A 26,021-nucleotide genomic window follows, 5' to 3' on the forward strand; every position below is an offset into this window, starting at 1 on the left:
AGGCAGCCCGGCGCCAGGCACCAGACCCAAAACCAGACCTGAAATCAGGCCCAAAACCAGACCTGAAACTCATGACTTAGCAACCGATGTTATCCATAGATTCCAGACATTGTATGGAAGAACATTTTGAAACTCCCTGCTCTGTTCTGTTTCACTCTGACTACTAGTGCATGAAGCCCCTGTCACATACCCCCTAAATTGCTCAATCAATCACGACCCTTTCATGTGAAATCTTTAGTGTTGTGGACCCTTAAAAGAGACAGAAATTGTGCACTCGGGGAGCTCCGATTTTAAGACGGTAGCTTGCTGATGCTCCCAGCTGAATAAAGCCCTTCCTTCTACAACTCGGTGTCTGAGGGGTTTTGTCTTCGGCTCGTCCTGCTACAATGGGTTGGGTTTTTCATGAATGGTTTAGCAACTGACCCCCATACTGTTCTTGTGATAGCGAGTTCTCATGAGATCTGATCATTTAAAAGTGTGTGGCACCTGCCCTTCTCTCTCTCTTTCTCCTGTTCCAGCCATGTGAAGTGCTGCTTGCTCCCTGTTTGCCTTCTGCCATGATTGGAAGGTTCCTGACGTCTCCCCAGAGGCTGAGCAGATGCCAGCATCATGCTTCCTGTATAGCCTGTGGAACCATGAGCTAATTAAACCTTTCTTTAAAATTATCCAGTCTCAGGGATTTCTTTATAACAATGTGAGAACAGACTAATACAATTGGGTTGTTTCCTAATTGTTGAGTTTTAAAAATTTTTTTCTGTGGTAAGGACATTTAACATGAAATCTACTCTTAGCAATTTGTGTACAATACATTGTTGAACGTAGGTATTATGTTATATAGCAAATCTTTAGGGCTTATTCATCTTGCTTCACTGACACTTTATGCTTGTTGATTAGTAACTCCCCCGTGTTCCCCACCCGGTTGACCCTGGCAACCACCATTCAGCTCTTTGTTTCTATGAACTTGACTATTTTAGATACATCATATAAAAGAAATCATGCAATATTTGCCTTTCTGTGATTAGCTTATTTCACGTACAATGCATCATAATGGCCTCATAATTCATCCGTTTGTCTCATATTGCAGAATTTCCTTTTTTTTGTTTTTTTTTAAACAGGGTCTCACTCTTTCCCAGGCTGACGTGCAGTGACGTGATCATAACTCACTGCAGTCTCGAGCTCCTGAGCTTAAGCGATTCTCCCGCCTCTGCCTTCCAAAGTGCTGGGGTTACAAGCATGAGCCACCGCAACAAGGGGCAATAGACTTTTCGAACAGTTTCTTTTACCTACTTCTGGATTTATTTTTGACATTTGAAGAGCCAACTTGCTTACATTTTTCACTGCTGAGAGACACGCTAAGATTTTTCCTTTTTTGTTGTTTTTGTTTTTTAAAATTTATCTTTCTATCCACATCTACATGTGCAAGTTTGTTACATAAATATGTTGCGAACTGGTGGGGTTTGGGCTTCTGGTGTACCCATCACCCAAATAATTTCTCTTTTATTGTTTACTTTTAAACACTTTTTATTTTATTATTAGTATTTTAATTTTCTAGTCTTCGAATTAACTTTCTCATTCTGATTCGTAATTCACACTGACCTACATCTTCGCTTCCTTCCTCACACTGGCTGGGAACGTTCCGACTTTCCCTAAGGCCGTGGATGAGCAGGCTTCTGGGAAATGGAGTCGCACGTTCTTGGGCTCAGCGCGCATGCTCATGGGACAGCTCCCTGAGGCTCCTTCGGCGCAGGTGCAAATGGCGTAGGCGTTCTTTCTGGGAGATTCTTCGGCTTCAAGTGGAAGACATACTCCGAACCCCCAAGTCTATCCGCCGCTCAGGTCCGACTCGGATTGGGAGCGGCGGCGAGCCGAAGGGGAATGGGAAGTGCTGCGCGGCTTGGGCAGCGGGAGGCAAGGCGGGCAGGAGGCGGTGGGCGCCCGACAGTGGGAACACCAGCGCCTGCGCGTAAACCCGGGAGGGACGGCGGGGTGGGGGCGGCACGGTCGAGGGAGGGGTCGGAGCTCGGGTCTGGGGAACGCGGGGGCGAGGGAACCCGGGGAGGCGGGTGCGGGAGGCCGCGGAGTCCGAGTGTCCGACTCCTGGCAGAGCGGGCGGTGTGGACCAGGCGGCCGCGGGAGGGGTCGAGGAGAGCCTTCGTGCCGGGCGGCACCGAGTGTGAAAGATGAGTGAAATCATCTCTGTCAAGTGAGAGAGATGAGTGAAATCATCTCTGTCAAGTGAGAGAGATGAGTGAAATCATCTCTGTCAAGTGAGAGAGATGAGTGAAATCAAGGTGAGACTTGATTTCCTCACGTGTGAAACCGGGGAATTAATACCTCCTCAGGGGGTTGTGCGGAGGATTCGGGAACGTGGTGGCAGTGCCCGCAGTCAGTCACAGCGGCTGCTGTTAATGAAAACATGTTTCTTAGTAGTTTATGCTCATAACCTCGTTCTCAGGTCAGTATAACTCCCGCTCCAACAAATAAGGAAAGGAGACCGAGAGGAAAGTGTTATGCCCAGAGTCGCACAGCTAGCTAGCAGGTAAACACGCTAGAGGATGAACTCTGACGTTTCTTCCTCCAAATGCCGTGGTCTGATGTACTATCCTGCTTATAAAAGCCAGCGTTGCATCCTTTACAGCAGTTAGCAGAAATAATTTGAAGTGTGGAGAAATAATGTGAAGGATTGACTCTTACCATGTAGCAGTTCTGTTTTTCGGATTTCCAGATGTGTCTTCGGAGCTCTTGGGACAGGCAGCGTATTGTTCCCGAGTTAGGTGTCTGCGCAGTCCAGATTGATCTATGTTCTCAGTAGCCTTGGTTTGTGTTTATTGAAGGTCTGATCTGAGAGTCTATGGAACAGGAAAATTCAGAGTTAAACTGTGGCCTTGAGTAAGGATTTAAGTTAAAATGAATTTGTCCTTTAGGTGCATTTTTTATCTTCCTTGGAGCAAAGCACCTCTTGTGAAATAAGACATCTTGAGGAACAAGATCCACGTGGAAAAGAACCACTCCAAATCGGAGTTTCTGAGCAGAGGCAATAGCTCCCAGAAAGGAGCAGATACTAGATTTGCACACAATGCTCAGAATAAGTAAGATTTGGATGATGTTACCACATCCAGAAGACACACCACAGAGAAGATCTGCACTAGATTTCGAAAGAGAGTAGGAAAGTGGGCTGAGAGGAATGAAGGAGGGGTTAGGCCATGCAGGAAATATAGCTTCACTGGAGAAGTTTGGGAGACATGCTGTGGGTAAAGTGGTTTTAGAGTTACAGCTGAGTACATTCCGTCTTCACCAATCCCAGTATAGCCCCCACTCTTTTTTCACTCCCTCTTCCCAGATCCCAAGATCTTTTCACTCCATGAATCTGGCATCAAAAGATATGCTGATGAATTCCTTTCTTCTGAGATTGTACGACAGTAGTACAAGAAAGGTTTTCTGTTTGTCTTGTTTGAGGTTGGGAAAAATTGGCCCTGAGAGTGTAAGTGAATTTCCCTGGTTGTGTGTTAATGGCAGAGCTGAGAGTAGACGAGTCTCCTCACACCCGGCCCGGTGCTAATCACATTATCACTGTTAAAACAGACATCTTTAAAAGGCAGTCTTTTGAGAAACTACATATACTGTAGAAAAAACAGCTTAAGTTACCTTACCTTAAAGTGCCTCCAATCCTTCTTTCATAGCTTTGGTTGAGTTCTTTTAACTTAAGGAGTAAAACGAGGAAAAAGAAATCCATGTTCGATGAAACTTCTGATGAAAGCTTACATAGCTTTACTGCCTTTAGTGTGTTGTGATTTGTTTAATCTTTTTTGATAATTGTTTTATTTCTTTGAGAACACAAAGTGGTACACATGTTTTAAAAAATCAGCTGAAAACAGTTATATCCACTCAGTAAAAAAAAAAAAAAGGACACATCTAAGCTCCACATGATCATGTAACTGTCACCAATAGACACGTGGGTGCATCTTCATGGGTTTCTTCCTGCCTCTTCTCCAGGTTGAAAGGGATGTTCTCCCACAGAGAGACGTTTTACCGCCCCCCCCCCACCCCCCGCCTGGTAATGTTTGCAGTTTTTTAAGTAGGCAAATCCAAAGCATTTCATATTTCTAGTGACTTGCTTCATTTTTTTTTAATCCCAGATAAACCTTCAGAGATTTCTACATTTTTCCGGGATCAGCAGAAAATGAAGAAATCCTATGTGAGCTGATGAAGTAATTCTGTACTTTGTTTTACAGTGGATCTTAGCGGGTTGACCCTTACACTTAAATTGGAAAAGTCGAAATAGATACAATGAACTTCAAAGAAACAGGGTTGACACAATGATTCTCAAACTTCAGTGTGCATAAAAGTAACCTGGAAAGTTTGTTAAAACAGAACAGGGCCTGAGAATTTTTATTTTTAACAAGATTACAGGCGATGATGCTAGGGTTCAGGTGTATAGGCCAATAGCATTGGAATAGCAGATCAGAAGGGCAAAGTTGGCATATATATGTCACATATATATGTGTATGTATATGTGTATATATGTAATGTACATACACATACACAGGTATTGATATCTGTATATATGTGTATATGTGTATATATTGATATATACACACACACACATCATGTGGAGTTAGTTATCAGATTTGAGTTGCAAAGATTTCTGACCTTTCTGGTAACTATGGCAAAGAGAGATGATCTGTTAATGGCTTTCATTGCTGATGAGAATGATGCTACCTGGTTCCTTTTGGTACATATGTGAAGACTGATACTGAAAGCTGAAAAAAAAATATTTTTTTTTCCTTTTTTTTGAGGCAGAGTCTCGCTTTGTCGCCCAGGCTGGAGTGCAGTGGTGTGATCACGGCTCACTGCAACCTCCATCTCCAGGGTTCAAGCGATTCTCCTGCCTCAGCCTCCTGAGTAGCTGGGACTACAGGTGAGTGCCACAATGCCTGGCTAATTTTTTGTATTTTTAGTAGAGACAAGGTTTCACCATGTTGGCCAGGCTGGTCTTGAGTTCCTGACCTCGTGATCTGCCCACCTCGGCCTCCCAAAGTGCTGGGATTACAGTTGTGATCCACTGTGCCTGGCCTTTTTTTTTTTGCTTTTTATACAATTATGGACAGCCTTCTGGTGGCAACCATGAAATAAATACCTGTAATTATTCTTTAGTGAAAGCAAAAAGCAAGGTACTCAGCAACACTGAATTAATGAAGTTTTTTAGGGACCATGCTACTAGAGCCCATGTAAATGGCTTTCAGTTAGTCTTGTTTTTTGTTTTTTTCTGCATAAAACTTTAAACATATAGAGAATAAATTGACTGTATGTCTTTAAAATCACTTTCCAAAATTCTTAGTCTTGCTTAATCTGTAGAATATTTAGTTAAGAGATTATTTTCTGGCAAATGTTTCTGCACTTAATCAAATTTTCAACCCATGCTTCATGCAGAATGGATTATTTCTTACCATTTGTTGGACTTTGGTCTGTAAACATCACCAATGATATATTTGTTTATTGTGGTAGAATATACATAACATAAAATTAACGATTTAAAGTGCACAATTCAGTGGCATTTAGCATAGTCACAATGTTTTGCAACCATCATCACTATTTAGTTCCAGAGCATTTCATCATTCCAAAAGGAAACCTATATGCTTTACAGTCACTTTCCATTCGCCTCTGAGTGCACTGCCTCGCAACCACTAATATACTTTTTGTCTCTATGGACTTCCCTATTCTGGATATTTTATATAAATGTAATCATACACTATGGGTTTTGTTTTTTTTTTTTAATAGAGACAGGGCAGACTGGAGTGCAGTGGCTCAATCATAGCTCGCTGTAGCCTTGAACTCCTGGGCTCAAGCAGTCCTCCCACCTTCACCTCCCAAAGTGGTGGGATTACAGGAGTGAGCCACTGTGCCTAGCCAATATGTGTTCTGTATATCCGTCTTTCACCTAGTATAATGTTTTCAAAGTTCATCTGAGTCGTGGCATGTATCTGACCTCATTCCTTTTTATTGCTGAATAATCTCTTACGTGGATGCACCTCATTTTGTTTATTCATCAGTTGATGGATGTTTGGGTTGTTTATACCTAATGGCTATTGCAAATAGTACATCTATGAATGTGTGTATATAAATTTTTGTTTGAACACCTGTTTTCAGTTTTCTGGATATATACCTAGAAGTAGAATTGCTGGATCATATATTTTGTCTTTTACTGAGGAATCACCAAACTTTTTCACAGCACTGCATAATTTTACATTTCCACCAATAATGTTTGAGGATTATAGTTTCTCCACATCCTTGATAACATCTGTTATTGTTTATTTTTTAAATTTTAGCCATTCTACTGTTTGTAAAGTGGTATCTCATTGTGGCTTTGATTTGCTTTTTCCTAGTGACTAATGCATTTGAGCACCTTTTCAGGTGCTTCTTGGCCATTTGCATATCTCTTTTGCAGAAGTGTCTATTCAAGTCCTTTGTCCATTTTTAAATTGGGTTTATTGTAAGAGTACTTTTGTGTACTAGACCCTTATTAGATATGTGATTTTCAAATATTCTATGAGTTTTCATTTTCTTGATAGTATCCTTTAATTCATAAAAGGTTTTAATTTTGATGAAGTCTGGTTAATCTATATTTTCTTTTGTTGCACATACTTTTGATGTCATATCTAAGAATCCATTGCCAAACGTAAGGTCATGAAGGTTTACTTCTATATTTTCTCCTAAGAGTGTTATGGTTTTAGCGCTTACATTTAGGACTTTGACCTATTTTGAATTAATTTTTGTTTATAGTGTGAGGAAGTGGTCCAACTTCACATTTATTTGCCTGTGGATATCCAGTTGTCCCAACACTAATTTTGAAAAAACTGTTATTTCTCCCATTGTATTGTCTTGGCACCCCTGTTGATAATCAGTTGACCATAGATGTATGAGTTTCTTTTTGGACTCTTAATTCCATTCAGTTGATCTATATGTCTGTCTTTGTGCCAGTTCCATACTGTTTTGTTTACTGTAGCTTTGTAGTAGTCTTGAAGCCAGAAAGTGTAAGTCCTGATTTGTTTATCTTTGTCAAGATTGTTTTGGCTCTTCAGGGTCTCTTGCAGTTCCATGAGTTTGACAGTCATGTCCGTTTTTGCAAAAAATGTTATTCGATTTTGTATTGAGTCTGTAGAACACTTTGGGAAGTATTGCCTTCTTAACCATATTAAGTATTCTATTCATGGACAAGAAATATCTTTCCCTTTATTTAGGTCTTTAATTTCTTTCAGCAAAAGTTTTATGGTTTTCAGTGTATAAGTCTTAGACCTCCTTGGTTAAATCTATTCCTAAGTATTCTTTTGATGCTATTGTAGTTAGAATTTTTTTTTAATTATAAATTGTTTTTAAAATTTACTTCTTGGATTGTTAATTGCTATAGAACAACGGCTAATTTTTCTGTGTTAATCTTGGTCTTACAACTTATTGAATTTCTTTTTTTTCTTTTTTTTTTTGAGATGAACTCTTGCTCTTTCGCCAGGCTGGAGTGCAGTGGCGCAATCTCAGCTCACTGCAACCTCCGCCTCCTGGGTTCAAGTGATTCTCCTGCCTCAGCCTCTGGAGTAGCTGGGACTATAGGCATGCACCACCACGCCCAGCTAATTTTTGTATTTTTAGTAGAGACAGGGTTTCACCATGTTGGTCGGGATGGTCTCGATCTCTTGACCTCGTGATCTGCCCGCCTTGGCCTCCCAACGTGCTGGGATTATAGGCATGAGCCACCACGCCCGGCCTTGAATTTCTTTATTATCTCTAATGGTTTCTTTGTGTATTCTCAAGGATTTTCTGTTCATAAGACTGTGTCATCTACAAGTAGAGATAGTTTTACCACTTGAGAGAGGTGAAAGATTAGGGCCTTCTCAGATCTCTTCTGAACATGGGCCTTGTCCTAGATTTCTGTGTCATCATCTGGATTCCCAGGAGTATATGGAAGCTTTTCCAAAGCCCAAAAGCATCTCACTCTTCCTCCCAGGCTTATTTTTAGGTATCTGTTGTTCACCCCATCTGATAACCTTTGCCCCGAAGGCCACAGCTGGTTCATTACCTTTAAATGATTTCAATAGGTGCCTGCCACATTGTCATTTCTCTGTCTGAGAGTTCTTAGCACTGTGTGTTACTCTTTCGGCCACCACCAGACAGAGCAAAACAGACAACCCCAATTGTTTGAGAACCAGCTCTATTCTGCTCCTTCAAGCACTGGGAACTCACACCAGGAATATGGGATTTCATCTTAAGGACTGCTACTGAGTCAGTGTTATGGGTTGAATTGTGCCTCCTGCAAATTTCACTCATTGTAGTCTCCACCCACAGTACCTCAGAACGTTGCCTTATTTGGAGATAGATTATTTACAGAGATAATAAAGTTAAAGTGAAGACATGAGGGTGGGCCCTCATCTAATATGACTGGTGTATTAATTAGTCCATTCTTGCACTGCTATAAAGAAACACCTGAAACTGGGTAATTTATAAAGAAAAGAGGTTTAATTGGCTCACGGTTCCGTAGGTTGTACGGGTAGCATGACTGGGGAGACTGCAGGAAACTTACAACCATGGAAGAAGGCAACAGGAAAGAGGCACATTTTGCATGGCCAGCGCAGGAGGAAGAGAGTGAAGGGGGAGGTGCTACACACTTTTAAAAACAGCTAGATCTTGTGAGAACTCACTATCATGAGAACAGCAAGCGGGAAATCTGTCTTCATGATCCAGTCATCTCCCTCCAGCCCCTTCTTTCGACATTGGAGATTACAGTTTGACATGAGATTTGGGCGGGGACACAAATTCAAACCATATCAACTGGTGTCCATTTAAAAGGGAAATTTGGACACAGAGAGATGTACAGAAAGAAGACCATGTGAAGACACGGGGAAGGTGGCTGTTTACCAGCCAAGGAGAGAATCCTAGTGTTATGAACCTTCCTTCAGAGCTTTCAGAAGGAAGCAGCCCTCCTGACACCGTGACTTTGGACTTCTAGCCTCCAGACTGTGAGAAAATACATTTCTGTCATTCAAGCTGCCCAGTCTCTGGTACTTTATTATGACAGCACTAGCAAACTCATACAGCTTGTGAGGGGGATGGGGCGAAGGTGAGTTAAAACAACATAGATCTTTCCTACCAGGTTTCAGCTGCCATTCTCCTGATTAAGATTTGCTTAGTTGCTATAAACCTTTATCTATATTCCAGAATTCTAATAAAGCTGCTCTGACTTTTTTTTCCCATATTTCTGTGGAGGGATGGTCCCTAGGAGTTCCCCTCTCTGCTATTTTCCCAGACTGCAGTCTGTCACCAGTATTTTGCAGGTTTTGAGTTAGTTGACCTTTCTGCAGCACCTGACCCTACTGCCTGTTTTCTGCACAGCCTGTGCTGCTGGTTCCTGTGGCACCACACCACCCTCTTCTCTTACCTTCCTTCTAATGACATCTCATTCAAGGAATCTTTTCAGCCTCATGGTAAATAACATATCCTCCATGTATTGGTTTCCTGTTTCTGAATGAAACAAATTATCACGAGTGTAGTAGTGTAAACCACACATTTATTATCTTAGAGTTCTGGAAATCAGGAGTCTGAAATTAGTCTTATATGGCTAAAATCAAGGTGGTGGCGGGACTGGTAACTTCTAGAGGCTGGGAAGGGAGAATCTGTTTTCTTGCCTATTTCAGGTTATCATGGCCCCTTCCATTTTCAAAGCACGTGATGACTTCAGTCAGCCTTTGTCTGTAAAATGCCTTCTTATCTATAGTCAGATGTCCCTCTGACTCCCTATAAAGACACGCGATTACATTTATGGCCCACCTGGATAATCCAGGACAATCTCCCCTTTTCAAGTTTCGTAATCACATCTGCAAAGTCCTTTTTGCCATTTATGGTCATAGCCACAGGTTCCAGGGATTAGGACGTGGATATCTGTGGGGCCATTGTTCAGCCCACCACATCTGCGTTTTGATCCTTGACTCCCTGTTCCATCCTATTTACATACATGCATTGGCTTCTTACTCTCTTTGTATAAGTACATGGAGATGTATGTTTGTATCATGGAAGAGTATATATTTTTGTTTCTATGTTTTTTAGAATTATATAGCCCATCTCATTTCGTATATATGTTACTGCAGCTTGTAAAAAAAATTAATATTGCACTGAAGATCTATCCAAGTTGATTAGTTTATTCCTTTTTATTCCATATATTCTGAGACCATACTGCACCTATCCATTTTTTTCATTGAAAGGCATTTAGGTCATTTCCATTTTTCCTTATTGTGTGTAATACTTCAGTAAACATCCTTTACTTTGTCTGCATAAAGAGAAAGGATTTCCAGGCTGGGCACAGTGGCTCACACCTGTAATCCCAGCACTTTGAGAGGCCAAAGTGGGAGGACTGCTTGAGCCCAGGAGTTTTTGACCAGCCTGGGTAACATAGGGAGACCCTGTCTCTACAAAAACATCTTTTTAATTACCTGGGCATGGTGGTGCATGCTTCTAGTTCCAGCTTATCAGGAGTCTGAGGCAAGAGGACGGCTTGAGCCCAGGAGTTCAAGGCTGTGGTGAGTTATGATTGAGCCACTGCAGTCCAGCCTGGGCAACAGAGCGAGAAAGGATTTCCAGAGTTACTTGGTGCTCCCAGTTTGTCTGCCAAGTTACCATACCACAGCCGTTTATGAGAGTACCATTTTCTCTATTTTTTTTTGAGACGGAGTCTCACTCTGTCACCCAGGCTGGAGTGCAGTGGCGCAATCTCCGCTCACTGCAAGCTCTTCCTCCCAGGTTCATGCCATTCTCCTACCTCAGCCTCCCGGGTAGCTGGGACTACAGGCGCCCGCCACCATGCCCAGCTAATTTTTTGTATTTTTAATAGAGACGGGGTTTCACCATGTTTGCAGGATGGTCTCTATCTCCTGACCTTGTGATCCGCCCGCCTCAGCCTCCCAAAGTGCTGGGATTACAGGCGTGAGCCACTGCGCCTGGCAAAGAGTACCATTTTCTTTATCTTCTTCCTAGCAATTAATATAGTCATATTTTAAAATTATGGCCAATCTGATGGATAAAGAAAACCTCATTGTTTTGATTTGAATTTCTCTGATTGTAGGGTTGAGCCTTTCAGTTTTCTTTTGTTGATATACGTTACGTACTTTTCTATTGATTTTGTTCTATATTTCTTACTAATTTATAAATTTGAAATACTTTATAGTAATCTTTGTGTTATTTTTCTTTTTTTATGAGACAGAGTTTCGCTCTTATTGCCCAAGCTGGAGTGCAATAGCACAATCTCTGCTCACTGCAACCTCCGCCTCCCTGGTTCAAGCAATTCTCCTGCCTCAGCCTCCCGAGTAGCTGGGATTACAGGCATGTGCCACCATGCCCGGCTAATTTTGTATTTTTAGTAGAGATGGGGTTTCTCCATGTTGGTCAGGCTGATCTCGAATTCCCGATCTCAGGTGATCTGCCTGCCTCGGCCTCCGAAAGTGCTGGGATTACAGGCGTGAGCCACTGTGCCCAGCTTATTATTATTTTTTGAGGTGGAGTCTCACTCTGTCACCCAGCCTGGAGTGCAGTGGCGCCATCTTGGCTCACAGCAACCTCTGCCTCCTGGGTTCAAGCAATTCTGCTGCCTCAGCCTCCTGAGTAGCTGGGATTACAGGCGCCTGCTACCATGCCCTGCTAATTTTTTTTTCCCCCAAGACGGAGTTTCACTCTTGTTGCCCAGGCTTGAGTACAATGGTGCTATCTCAACTCACTGCAACCTCTGCCTCCTGGGTTCAGGCGATTGTCCTGCCTCAGCCTCCCAAGTAGCTGGGATTACAGGTGCCCACCACCACACCTGGCTAATTTTAATTTTTTTTTTTTTTTTTTTTTTAGTAGAGATGGGGTTTCACCATTTTGGCCAGGCTGATTTCAAACTCCTGATCTCAAGTGATCCACCTGTCTTGGCCTCACAAAGTGCTAGGATTACAGCCAATTTTTGTATTTTTAGAAGAGAGGGGGTTTCACCATGTTGGCCAGGCTGGTCTCCAATTCCTGACCTCAAGTGATCCACTCGCATTGGCCTCCCAAAGTGCTGGGGTTATAGTTGTGAGCCACCATACCTGGCCTTTTTTCTTAATTTGAAAATCTATATTCCAAAGGGCATTAACATGATTATTTGCTTTATCCTGTAAAGCATAATATACCAAAATAACAATACCAATATTATTGTTAACAAAATATTTTTGAAACCAGTTTAAAATTTATTTTGCAGTTCTTTTGTCCTTAGGGCACAGCCCCATTGTGACATACAGTTAGATTCCTTTGTTTTAAATTTAGCAGAAATAATTCTCTGAGTGGTACGGCATCAACTTTAGATATAATTAGATTTATTTGTTTCATTGCTGTTTGTTTTTAGAGTTTTTATTTTGAGAATCATTTTTTATAATTATGAAAAATATTTAAATGTTTCCAAAGACAAATCTGTAAAGCAAAGTATATTCAGAGATCAGTCTGAGATTCATCCCTTTCCCTCCATCTGATTCCTTGTTCCTTTCCTCACCTTATGAAGAATGATTCATTTTGTTTTATGACTTATCTTTTTATTGTTACTTTTAATATAAGCAGATCTGTATGTGGATACACATATTTTCCTTTTGTATATAGAATCTGCCACATTATACTTGATTTTCTCAGACTTCGTTTGGTCATATAATAGAACCTGGAGTTCACTCTGCAGTGGGATATGCAGGTCTTCCTCAGGTCTTGTTTCAGTCGCTTAGCACTCTGTAGTATGAGTGTACGACATACATTCAACCAGTTGTTTGCTAATCAACATTTGGGTTGTTTCCAGTCTTTTGCAAATTTAAATGCTGCTTTAGCTTTGTGCCTACATCTTTTCAATTTTTTTTTTTTTTTTTGTGGAGACGGATTCTTGCTCTGTTGCCCAGGCTGGAGTGCAATGGCATGATCTTGGCTCACTGTAACCTCCACCTCCTGGGTTCAAGAGGTTCTCCCTGTCTCAGCCCCCTGAGTAGCTGGCATTACAGGTGCCCACCACCACATCTGGCTAACTTTTTTTTGTATTTTTAGTAGAGACGGGGTTTTACCATATTAGTTAGACTGGTCTTGATCTCCTGACCTCAGGTGATCCACCTGCCTCGGCCTCCCAAAGTGCTAGGATTACAGGTGTGAGCAGCCACGCCTGGCCCCATCTTTTCAATTTTTGGCTAATGTGTCTTTGTGGTAGATTCTTAGAAGTGGGATTTCTAGGTCCAGTGGTAAATTCATACATATATAATGTAACTGAATACTGCCATATTTCACTTCATAGTGGCTGCTTATTTTGTATTCTCACGAGCAGGATATGAGTATGCTTTTATACCTGTAGCAAACCAAACTAAGTGTATGTGTTATTCTTTTGGTTTTCTGCCAGTCTGATAGGAGTGAATGGTTCAATGCAATTTTTACTTACATTTTATTTTATTTTTTACTTTAAAGGGTAATCTTTTTTTTTTTTTGAGATGGAGTCTTCTTGTATCGCCCAGGCTGGAGTGCGGTGGTGCGATCTTGGCTCACTGCAACCTCTGCCTCCCGGGTTCGAGTGATTCTCCTGCCCCAGCCTCCCAAGTAGCTGGGATTACAGGCACCTGCTATCACCCCCCCGGCTAATTTTTGTATATTTATTTATTTATTTATTTATTTATTTTTAAGACAGAGTCTCGCTGTGTCACCCAGGCTGGAGTGCAGTGGCACGATTTCAGCTCACTGCAGCCTCTGCCTCCCAGGTTCAAGTGATTCTCCTGCCTCAGCCTCGTGAGTAGCTGGGACTACAGGCTCCTGTCACCATGCCCGGCTAATTTTTTTTGCATTTTTAGTAGAGATGGGGATTCACTATGTTGGCCAGGATGATCATGAACTCCTGACCTCATGATCCACCCGCCTTAGCCTCTCAAAGTGCTGGGATTACAGGCGTGAGCCACTGTGCCTGGCCAATTTTTGTATGTTTAGTAGAGACAGGGTTTCGCCATGTTGACCAGGCTGGTCTCGAACTCTTGACATCAGGTGATCTGCCTGTCTCAGCCTCCCAAAGCACTGGTATTACAGGTGTGAGCCACCGCACCCGGCCTTTCCTTCTGTATTTTTAGGAACGCTTTGCCTTTTCTTTGTCATGTAAGTTACAGATACCTATGGTCTCAAAAAAAAAGGACAATAAACACCAGTTTACCTAGATTCAACAGTTTTAAGTATTCTTCCCACATGTTCTCTCTCTGTCTTTATCTATATGTAATTTTTCCAGGCCAGACACAGTGACTCATGCCTATAATCCCAACACTTTGTGGAGCAAAGGTGGGAGGATTGCTTGAGCCCAGGAGTACAAGACCGCCTTGAGTAACATAATGGGACTCCATGTTACAAAAAATTTTTAAAAATTAGCTGGACATGGCGGTGTGCACCTTTAGTCCCAGCTACCCAAGAAGCTTAGGCAGAAGGATCACTTGAACCCGGGAGGTCAAGGCTGCAGTGAGCTATGATCGTGCCACTGCACTCCAGTGTGAGTGACAGAATGAGCTACCGTCTCAGAAAACAAAACAAATTTCCGTTTTCCCCAAAAATGTCCTCTGTAGCTTTGCTGGGCCCAAGAGCCAATCAAAGATGTTTTTTTAATTCCTTCATAGTAATGGACATTTAAAATAAGTCCTGGTCAGGAGTCTTGGTGAACAGTTATTCTTGAATTTAACTGCTCTTTAGAATCATTTGAAGCTCTTTAAATATTCCTATACCCAGGTGATATGCAACCATGCTTAGAAGCACTGTTGTAGAATGCCTGCACATCTGTATTTGACTGATTTGTTTTTCCTCACAATTAGATTCAGATTATACATTTTTCTTTTTTTTTTTTTTTCCTTGAGAATGAGTCTAGCTCTGTCGCCCAGGCTGGAGTGCAGTGGCACGATCTCAGCTCACTGCAAACTCCACCTCCCAGGTTCAAGTGATTCTTGTGCCTCAGCCTCCCGAATAGCTGGGGTTACAGGCTCCTGCCACCATGCCCAGCTAATTTTTGTATTTTTAGTAGAGACAGGGTTTCACTGTGTTGGCCAGGCTGGCCTCGAATTCCTTACCTCGTGATCTGCCCACCTCGGCCTCCCAAAATGCTAGGATTACAACCATGAGGCACCACGCCCGGCCTATACATTTATCTTATGCCAGTTTATTATGTACTTTTTATATGATCTCTTTGTACCACTATTTGTAATGGTACCAAATAGCTCCATTTGAAAAGCAGACTTTCTTTTCCTTTTTTTAAACTAATAATCTTTGGGTGGAATATGGAGACTATGTGAACATCCTCTTCCCAATAATCTTTCCCAATGGTTGACTATTTAGGGTGAGCACTTTTAGCATGTTTATTGGCCATGTTAGTGTTATCTTTTGTGAAATGACTGTTCAGAGCTTTCCCCCATTTTTCTATTAGGTTGTCTTGCTTGTATTGATTTTAGAAGTGTTTTATATATTCTGGTATAGTCCCTTTAAAAGTTCGATATGTTGTTAATATTTTCTTCTGATTTGCATTTTTTTGCATTAATTGTGTCTTTTGATTAATTGACATTCTTAATGTGGTCCAGTTTATTTCAGTCTTCTCCTTTATGGTTAGTACTTTTGTATCTTGCTTTAAAAAAACTTTGCTTGTGAATATAGTTTCATGTTATGTTTTTGAAGTTCTGTTGTTTTTACTCATCACATTTTAACCTACAATTCATCTGGAATTGATTGTCACATATTGTGTGAGATTGAAGTCAAGTTTTCCCTATATTTAAACCCATTTAATCAGCATAGTTTATTGAGACTATCCTTTTCCTCACTGCTCAGCTGTGAAACTTTTAAAAATAAATCAGGTATCCATGTTTGAAGGTCTGTTTCTAGACCATATTTTTTTTCTATTGGTGTTTCAATGTATTCTTTCACCAATACTGTCTTAAATTACTCTATAATAAATTCTTATATCCACTAGTGTGTTAGTTTTCTAATGCTTCTTTATAAGTTACCACAAAGTTTGCCACAAAACAACACAAATTTATTACCTCAGGTTCCATGGATCAGGAGTCTAGGAATGGGCTAGTTAGGTCCTGTGCTCAGGCATAAGGCCGCAACCAAGATATTGCCTGAGACACCTAATCTTAATGGAGGCTCAGAGTCCCCCATATACATGTGGCAGAATTCATTTCCCATAAATGAGAACCCATAATGGTTTGCTTCTTCTTAGAGGCCAGTAGGAACTCTTCTCTGATACTTTACCTTCTTTTTTTGAGACAGAGTCTCACTTGGTCACCCAGGCTGGAGTGCAGTGGCGCGATCTCTGCTCACTGCAACCTCCGCCTCCCAGGTTCAAGCGATTCCTGTGCCTCAGCCTCCTGAGTAGCTGGAATTACAGGCATGCGCCACCATGCCCAGCTAATTTTTGTATTTTTAGTAGAGACGTGGTTTGGCCATGTTGGCCAGGCTGGTCTTGAACCCCTGACCTCGTGATCCACCCGTCTTGGTCCCCCAAAGTGCTGGGATTACAGGTGTGAGCCACCACGTGCGGCCACTTTACCTTCTTTTTAAGGACTCACCTGATTGGGTAAGGCCCACCAAGACAATCTTTCTTTTGATCAACTCAAAATAAACTGATTAAGGTATCTTAATTATAACTGCAAAATCCATTTGCCATATAATGTAATATAATCTTTGCTGGAGCCACAAATTCTCACACTAATGGGAGGAGATTATATAATGATGTAAGTCATTGAGACTTATCTTAGAATTCTGACAACCACAATTAGTGTGAGTTCACACATTTTTTTGTTCTTCTCTAAGACTGCCTTGGCCATTCTTGGTGGTTTAAAAAAATTTTTTTTTTAGTTTTAAAAATGTTGCCTCCATTTTTATTTATTTATTTATTTGAGACACAGTCTAGCTCTGTTGGCCAGGCTGGAGTGCAGTGGCGCAGCCTTAGCTCACTGCAACCTCCACCTCCCGGGTTCAAGTGATTCTCCTGCTCTGGCCTCCCAGATTTGCTGGGATTAACAGGCGTAAGCCACCACTCCCGGCCTTTTGCCTTAATTTTATGATGTTGGGAACATTCTTGGTTCTTTGAATTTTTTTTTTTCTTTTTGAGACCTGTTGCCAGGTTGGAGTGCAGTGGCATGATCTCAGCTCACTGCAGCCTCTGCCTCCAACATTCAAGCGATTCTGCCTCAGTCTCCCGAGTAGCTGGGACTACAGGTGCATACCACCATGCCCAGCTAATTTTTGTATTTTTGGTAGAGATGGGGTTTCACCATGTTGGCCAGGCTGGTCTCGAACTCCCGACCTTGTGATCTGCCTGGCTTGGCCTCCCAAAGTGCTGGGATTGCAGGCGTGAGCCACCGCACTGAGCTGATTCTTTGAATTTCTATATATAAGCTTGAGAATCAATTTGTCAGTTTCCACAAAAATATTTGCTAAGCTTTTGATTGGGATTACCTAGAATTTATGGGCCAGTTTAGGGAGAATTGAGAACTTTGTAATATTGAGTTGTCCAATCCATGAATATAATTAGTTCCTTTATTTTTAAAGATATTCTGTTTTTTTAAAGATATTCTTTTGTTTTTCTCGAGAATGCTTTATCATTTTCTGTGTAATTGTCTTAGAAATGATTTGTTAGATTTATTCTCAGGTATTTCTTTTTTTTTTTTTTTTTTTGAGATGGAGTCTTGCTCTGTCACCCAGGCTGGAGTGCAGTGGTGCGATCTTGGCTCACTGCAAACTCTGCCTCCTGGGTTCACGCCATTCTCCCGCCTCAGCCTCCCGAGTAGCTGGGACTACAGGCGCCCGCCACCACACCCGGCTAATTTTTGGCATTTTTAGTAGAGACGGGGTTTCACCCTGTTAGCCAGGATGGTTTCGATCTGCTGACCTCATGATCCGCCCATCTCGGCCTCCCAGAGTGCTGGGATTACAAGTGTGAGCCCCCATGCCTGGCTGCTATTTCATGTTTTTGATGGCACTGTAGGTGGTACTTTGAAACAATTAGTTGTTGGTATATAGAAATCCACTTGATTTTTTTTTTTTTTTTTGAGCTGGAGTTTTGCTCTTATTGCCCAGGCTGGAATGCAATGGCACGATATTGGCTCACCACAACTTCCGCCTCCCACGTTCAAGCGATTCTCCTGCCTCAGCCTCTCGAGTAGCTGGGATTACAGGCATGTGCCACCACATTCAGCTAATTTTGTATTTTTAGTAGAGATGGGGTTTCTCCATGTTGGTCAGGCTGGTCTCAAACTCCTGACCTCAGGTGATCTGCCCACTCAGCCTCCCAGTGTGCTGGGATTACAGGTGTGAACTACCATGCCCAGCCGAAATCCACTTGATTTTATTTATTTATTTTTTGAGATGGAGTCTCGCTCTGTCATCTGGACTGGAGTGCAGTGGTGCGATCTCGGCTCTTGCAACCTCTGCCTCCTAGGTTCAAGCAATTCTCCTCCCTCAGCCTCCCAAGTAGCTGGGACCACAGGCCCATGCCACCAAGTCCGGCTAATTTTTTGTATTTTTAGTAGAGACGGGGTTTCACCGTGTTAGCCAGGGTGGTCTCCATCTCCTGACCTCACGATCCGCCCTCCTGGGCCTCCCAAAGTGCTGGGATTACAGGCGTGAGCCACTGTGCCCGGCCTCCACTTGATTTTTATACATTGATCTTGTATCCAAAAACTTACTGAATTCACTTCTTACTTAAAATAATTTGTAGATTCTTTTGCACGTTCTTCATGCAGAATTATGACATCTGCAGATAGAGATAGCTTTATTCTATTCTAATTCTTATAACTTTTTATATCTTTTCTTGCCTTATTCCACTCACTTTTCCACTCTGACCTATTTTTTTCCCCTATTTTCCAGTTCTCAGTGTATGCCATGAACATTTACCAGCTGTTTGTGTTGCTAACCTGGGAATGGTACTTCTTTCTCTCTCTGCTGGTTTGTGTCTACTTATTGGCTTCCCACTACCCACAGCAGTCAGTCATCTCTGAGCTAGATAAGACAGTCCATTGGATTAAAGAAGAAAATATTCAAATGCCTACCTACATATATTATAATCTAAGAAAAAGAGTGAAATTTAATACGTAGATTGGCAATATACGTTTATAATTTATAAATTAATAAAAAGGTTACCCAGGATAGGGCCAGGAGCGGTGGCTCATGCCTGTAATCCCAGCACTTTGGGAGGCCAAGGTGGGTGGATCACCTGAGGTCGGGAGTTCGAGACCAGCCTGACCAACATGGAGCAACCCCATCTCTACTATAAATACAAACTTAGCTGGGCGTGGTGGCACATTCCTGTAATCCCAGCTACTAGGGAGGCTGAGGCAGGATAATTGCTTGAACCCAGGAGGCAGAGGTTGCGGTGAGCCGAGATTACACCATTGCACTCCAGCCTGGGCAACAAAAACGAAACTCCATCTTAAAAAAAAAAAAAAAAAAAAGAAGAAGGTTACCCAGGATTGAAAATGTCCAAATATTTAGGATACCCCTAATTCTATAGGAACAAGTCCAAAATTACTCAATAACATTCCCTGAATACCTCTATAGTTCTTTATCTTATCAGAGTCTCAAGCAATACTATTCTGTGTGCTTATTGTTACTCCTTTAACTACATGTGATAGCTGTATCCATTCTTATGCTATTGCCTGGGTTCATGAATAACACTCTAGTTGTTTAAGAATTCAAATCTTTACCTCCTCAGTGAAACCCAACCGAATAGCCGGAATAGAACTTTTCTCCCCCTTTGTAAGCTTAGATAACTTTTTACATCTTTTCGCTATAGTACCTGCAACATCTTATTGTAGTATGTGATTATATGTTTGCCTGTGTTTATCAGATCGTATTTGCCTTGAGAACAGTAACATTGTTCTAGTTGTCTTCATATTCCCCCAAAGTAGAATTCTTTGTGACACATAGGCACATGGTGGGACACCAATTACTTATCATGGTGGTGGGGTATATCTATTATGATTTCTTTTTTCCAACCAAGTACAGTGCAAAAGTAGACATCCTATGACACATTTTCTGATTAACTGTGAATAGTGAACATTATAATAATTCTCTTATAGCGTTTATGTCTTTAAATTTTGATTGCTTAAATTTGAATGGAATGTACTGTTTCAGGGATCCTTGTCATTTGAGGATGTGACTGTGGGCTTCACCCAGGAGGAGTGGCAGCATCTGGACCCTGCTCAGAGGACACTGTACAGGGATGTGATGCTAGAGAACTATAGCCACCTCGTCTCAGTGGGTAGGTAGGAACTGTTTTTCATGTAGACTCCTAGTGTGTACATATTTTCTTGGTTGCTGAAACTTGTGGAAGTTTTGTTGAGGTTAATTATAATAAACTTGATCTTCAGGGTATTAAGCAGAAGAACTGTTCAGGGTGCTATAAAGAATGTTGTTGTTTTCTTTTTCCACACGTGGTTGAAATTGGCTTTTGAAGTTTCATTTTCTCCCTCTTTCAGAGGTCCTAAAGTCCATTATCCTCACCCAGTTTCCATGTCATTTCCCATTCACAGGATATTGCGTCCCTAAAACAGAAGTGATCTTCAAATTGGAACAAGGAGAGCAGCCATGGATATTAAAGGAAGAGCCCCCAGGCCAGAGATACCCAGGTGAGGTGGCATGTATCAAGCAGAAGGATGCCAGTGACATGGTATAAATTCTTTTAATTCTCAAGAGTTTGCATGGCCAGGCACAGTGGCTCAATGCCTGTAATCCCAGCACTTTGGGAGGCCAAGATGGGCGGATCACCTGAGGTCAGAGTTCGATACCAGCCTGGCCAACATGGTGAAACCCCATGTCTACAAAAATGCAAAAATTAACCGGGCATGATGGCAGGTGCCTGTAATCCCAGCTACTCAAGAGGCGGAGGCAAGAGAATCACTTGAACCAGGAAGGTGGAGGTTGCAGTGACCTGAGATTGCACCACTGTATTCCAGCCTGGGCGACAGGGCGAGACTCTGTCTCAAAAAAACAAAAAAAAGAACAGTGTACTCATATGTTCATTCCCACTATGTGTCACTCAAGTTTTAGGTGCTGGAAATAGAGTAGTGAACTGAATTTTATCCATGACCTCATGGAGCTTACCTTCTGATTGGGAGAAAAAGATAAGGAACAAAAATGACAACACTACCACACATGCACAGATATGCCAAGTGGTCATGTAAAATAGTAAGGAAATTAAAGAAGGTTAAGAATGATGGAGTGTTAAACTTTAGAAATGTGGGCTTTTGGATGCTGTGAACTTGAATGATATGAGGGTGGGAGTTGGCGGTAGTCTTGATAGCAGGGAAAGCATCAAGTGCAGGGCACTGAGGCAGGAGTGCACGTGTGGTCTTTGAGGAGCACAAATATCAGTGTGGATTGAAAAGAATGAGTGAGGCAAGAGTGGTATGAGTTGATGTTGGAGAGGTAATGGGAGCCCAAATTATGTAGGGCCATATGGCCATGATAAGGACTATGATTTTATTTTGAGTAAAATGAGAAGCTATTGGTATGATTTGATCCAATAAGGAACATTTGCTAATTTGTCTTTGAAATGAATATCTCTGGCTGGTAAGCAAAGAAAATACTACTGGGGACAGAGGGATGAAAGCAGGAACATGAGTCAAGAGAGTATTTCAGTCTGCAAAAAGGCAATAGTAGCTTACACTTTGGAGTGGTGGTGATTATTAAAAGTGATTGGCTTTTGGCCGGGCACAGTGGCTCACGCCTGTAATCCCAGCACTTTGGGAGGCCGAGATAGGCAGATCACCTGAGGTCAGGAGTTCAAGACCAGCCTGGCTGACATGGTGAAACCCTGTCTCTACTAAAAATACAAAAATTAGCCAGGCATGGTAGCATGAGCCTATAATCCCAGCCACCCAGGAGGCTGTGGTGGGAGAATTGCTGGAACCCGGGGGGCAGAGGCTGAGGTGAGCCGAGATTGCGCCACTGCACTCCAGCCTAGGTGACAGAGCAAGACTCTGTCTCAAAAAAAAAATTAAAAAGTGGTTGGCTTTTCAATATGTTTTGAATGTGGGACCAGTAACATTTGCTATTGAGTGGGATATGGAACATGAAAGAAAGAAAGGAGTCAAGAGTGACTCCAAAGATTTCACCCAGAACAGTTGCATAAGTGGGTACCAGTTGGGGGATATTGAGGAGAAACAGTTTTGGAGGGATTGTTTAGTTTGCACACATAAAGTTTCAGGTGATTATAAAGTATCCAGGTTTACGTGGCGAATAAGCATTTGGGCATATAAGCAGGTAGTTTGGGGCAAGTCCAAGAGGAAGATATTTATTTGGAAATTATCAGCTTATGGCAGTAGTTAACAGTTTTTAAGTTTAGTATTTAAAGCTGATGGATTAGATAACCTCTCTTTTGGGGTAGGACTGGAGGCTGTCCCCTGGGTCATTAGCTTTCAGAAGTCATGAAAGTGAGGAGACTGAGCAAAGAAGAAAGAAAAAGCAGTTTGGGGATGAGTGGAAAACAAAGAATGTAGTATCCTGCAGCCAAGTGAAGACAGTGTTTCAAGGACAAAGTGAGCTTCTCTGAAGCAGGATGTGTAAAGTCAGCATTTTCTCTGTCTCTGTCTACAGATCCTCCAGAAGCAATAAGGAAAAAGAGCAACACAAACTTTATCTCATGACAATAGAGGATATCTGAAACCCCAAATCAATACAAGTGGAAATGCTGCCAGAATCACTGAAAAATTAAGGAGGGCTATATGTACCAGCAGATGAAAAGAAACAAAAACATTTCTGGTGCTTGAAGGAACTGGTAAAATACTTGAGAGAGACAAAGTACATACTCTGAGGTGCAAAGCTTAAATCTCTCTTGCAATAACATCAGTGCTGTGCACAGGACAGCTGGAGCTCTTTTGAATGCAGTCTGGTTCTGTGAAGCTGATGTAGGGTTAAGTATGGAAACAGACACACAAGTCATATTTTCCTGTGACAATGCAAGAAATGAGAGTTTCCATTTCAGAAAAAAATGTTACAGACACCTGTATGTGGGGAAATAAACTTACATGCTATCTTAGCTTGTATTCCTACAAACAATTTGAAATAAAAATTTACTCGATAACTATTGGTCAGGATGGGCAGACCTACTACAGAAGTGAGGAAATGGGGAGTAAGGCTGGTTAGGACGAAGAGAAAGTACAAGAGGGTGATAACAGAGTAAGCCATTACTAAGGCTACTCTGGCAAGAAAGGAGCGACAGTCTGGGTTGATGCATAAACTGAGTTTGGTATATGTGCAAAACACTTGTTCATAAGAAGCTCTCTTGTTAGGTTAATACATGGCTCTGTTCCTTTTACCTAGTAAAACTGATGCGGTGTAAAAGCTCATGTCCTTTGAAGCTGAGTAATCCAAAAGGAACCAGCATAAAATGCCCCACAAAACTACTGCAAGAATAAAGAGGTGAAAAAGATTAGGAAAAAAAAGTAGGTGATGAAATGTCACCTGATCAAAGTGGACATAAAGTAGATAAATAATTGGGCCAAATAATAAACCATGAATTTCAAAAAGGACTAATTGAATTGATTGCCTGCATGATATGAGAGTTCAAGAAGGATGTTAAGGCAACAGTATAATGTTTTAATTCATTTAATAAAATGCATTCTGGGATGTCAGGCTGAGCAAATAATTGGAAGAGAAAATAAGAATCACAGTAAAGAAAGCAAATTGGGGCCAGGCACGGTGGCTCACACCTGTAATCCCTGCGCTTTGGGAGGCCAAGGCCGGTGGATCACTAGAAGTCAGGAGTTTGAGACCAGCCTGGCCAACATAGTGAAACCCCATCTCTACTAAAAATAGAAAAAATTAGCCGGGAATGGTGGCACACCTGTAATCCCAGTTACTTAGGAGGCTGAGGCAGGAGAATAGCTTGAACCCAGCAGGCAGAGGCTGCAGTGAGTCAAGATCACCACTGCACTCTAGCCTGGGCAACAGAATGAAACTCCATCTCAAAAAAAATAAAAGCAAATTGGAGGAGTCTCAAAGAATAGGCGTTGCTGAAATGTAGATTAGAAATAAATGTGGAAAGCCTTTCAAGCAAGAAGAAACTGAAGTAAATAAAAGGTGAATATTGCATAGTTAGTATAAAAGATACTTCACATATATACCATACATACGGTTCATTCCCCAAAGTAGAAAATGAAATAAATAGAACCAATATTGAAAATATTCCAATAACACTTTTTGGGGAAAAGAAGATACAATTGAATCTACATAAAAAGACAAACCATCCCTCAGGAAGGCAGAACAACAATGATCAACATTGTGATATATTCCTAATAATATTACTAGATTTCAAAGATAATCATTTTGACAGCCAATCAATATAAGAAAAAAGTCCAGCTGATCTCAGCCTTTTCCATAACAAAATTTGCTAAACAAAACTGATAAAAGTCTGTAGAGCAATTGCTACAAAATCATTAGGGTGGGTCAAATTAAGAACTTTATACCAGGTTAAAGAGCAATTCTTTAGCAAAAAAGAGGAAACCTTTTTTTGAATAGGCAAGGATTCTGGGCCCTTTGTCCCTAAGACCTTTTATTAGAGGATGAATATCAGATAACCAAGAAGTGAAACAAAAAGCATGGTAAAAATATTGGTGGTAGCCTCTGAATTTAATTGAGGAACTAATTCTAAAGCAAATGTGAGAATGTGTTATTGAAAACCTGGGCATTATAGACTGTATTTAATTTGATTAAGTGGAGGCTAAAAACAAGTGGGAAGAATGACAGTATTCTAATAAAGTGAATTATGTTAAAATGCAGTGTATACATTCCTAAGAATCACTGCTCTGTGCAAATGAGTACAATAAAAATCATAGGACTAATGGGAAAATGAGGTCAAGGACTAACACTCAAAAACTTTCTGTGTCAGTGATACACAACAGTGAAGTCTTCAGTTGCAATTTTAGATTTAATTTCTCCTTTTGATTATTTTGGCTTTTGCTTTATGAATTTTGGAGCATTATTAATTTGTACATATTAGGATCCTTATGTCCACTTCATGAATTAACCACTTAATAATTATGTAATGTCTCTGTTTATACCTTGTAATACTCTTTGTTCTAAATGCTACTTTGATATTAATTTAGCTCTTCCAGTTGTCTTTTAATTTTATTTAGCTTTTTCCATACTTTTAATCTGTTTATATTTAAAGTGAATTTCTTTTTCTTTTTTTTCTTGAGATGGAGTCTTGCTCTGTCACCCAGGCTGGAGTGCAATGGCACAGTTTCAGCTCACTGCAACCTCTGCCTCCTGGGTTCAAGCAATTCTCCTGCCTCAGCCTCCCGAGTAGCTGGGATTACAGGCATGTGCCACCACACCTGGCTAATTTTTTGTCTTTTTGGTAGAGACGAAGTTTCACCATGTTGACCAGGCTGGTCTTGAACTCCTGACCTTGTGATCCGCCCACTTCAGCCTCCCAGAGTGCTGGGATTACAGGCATGAGCCACTGCACCCAGCCATGAATTTCTTAAAATAGCATGCGGTTGGATGTTGCTTTTATACCTTATGTGAAAACTTCTACTTTTTTTTTTTTTTTGTGGGGGGGATGGTGTCTCACTCTGTTGCCTGGGCTGGAATGCAGTGGCACAGTCTCAGCTCACTGCAGCTTCTGCCTCCCGGGTTCAAGCTATTTCCAGCTAAATTTTGTACTTTTAGTAGAGACAGGATTTCACCATGTTGACCAGGCTGGTCTCGAGCTCCTCATCTCAAGTGATCTGCCTGCCTCGGTCTTCCAAAGTGCTAGGACTACAGGCGTCAGCCACCACGCCTGGCCTTCTACTTCTTAATTGTGATATTTCAACCACATATATTTAATATAATTTTTTAATGTTTGGATTCATATTATTTTGCTGAGTGTTTCCTCCTTGCTCATTTGTTCTTTTTCCTTTTTTTCCTCGTTTTCTCTCATTTGGATTGATAATTTTTATTTTGTTTTATCTCCTGTTGAAAAACAATAAAATTGAATCTTCAAAAAATAA

The 26,021-nt window shown here is 41.3% G+C and overlaps 1 protein-coding gene across 1 annotated transcript; it reads left to right on the top strand.

Moving 5' to 3' along the window:
* The first annotated feature begins 1,658 nt into the window (after nt 1–1,658).
* LOC129480825 (zinc finger protein 33B-like) lies at nt 1,659–26,021 on the top strand. The gene is made up of 5 exons (XM_063637105.1): nt 1,659–1,836; nt 4,137–4,195; nt 20,158–20,284; nt 20,556–20,651; nt 22,621–26,021. Exons 1-5 carry the CDS (start codon nt 1,659–1,661, stop codon nt 22,668–22,670), a joined length of 510 nt encoding a protein of 169 aa, XP_063493175.1. The 3' UTR covers nt 22,671–26,021.

Source organism: Symphalangus syndactylus, chromosome 4, assembly GCF_028878055.3.
Source record: "Symphalangus syndactylus isolate Jambi chromosome 4, NHGRI_mSymSyn1-v2.1_pri, whole genome shotgun sequence".
In the NCBI taxonomy this organism is placed as follows: Eukaryota; Metazoa; Chordata; class Mammalia; order Primates; family Hylobatidae; genus Symphalangus; species Symphalangus syndactylus.

Bases quoted from the DNA above. Each gene is read 5' to 3' on its own strand.
- LOC129480825 (XM_063637105.1), top strand. From the start codon at position 1,659: ATGAGCAGGCTTCTGGGAAATGGAGTCGCACGTTCTTGGGCTCAGCGC. The intron at 20,285-20,555 runs GTAGGTAGGAAC...TCCCATTCACAG, and splicing joins TAGCCACCTCGTCTCAGTGG to GATATTGCGTCCCTAAAACA. The intron at 20,652-22,620 runs GTGAGGTGGCAT...CTCTGTCTACAG, and splicing joins CCCAGGCCAGAGATACCCAG to ATCCTCCAGAAGCAATAAGG.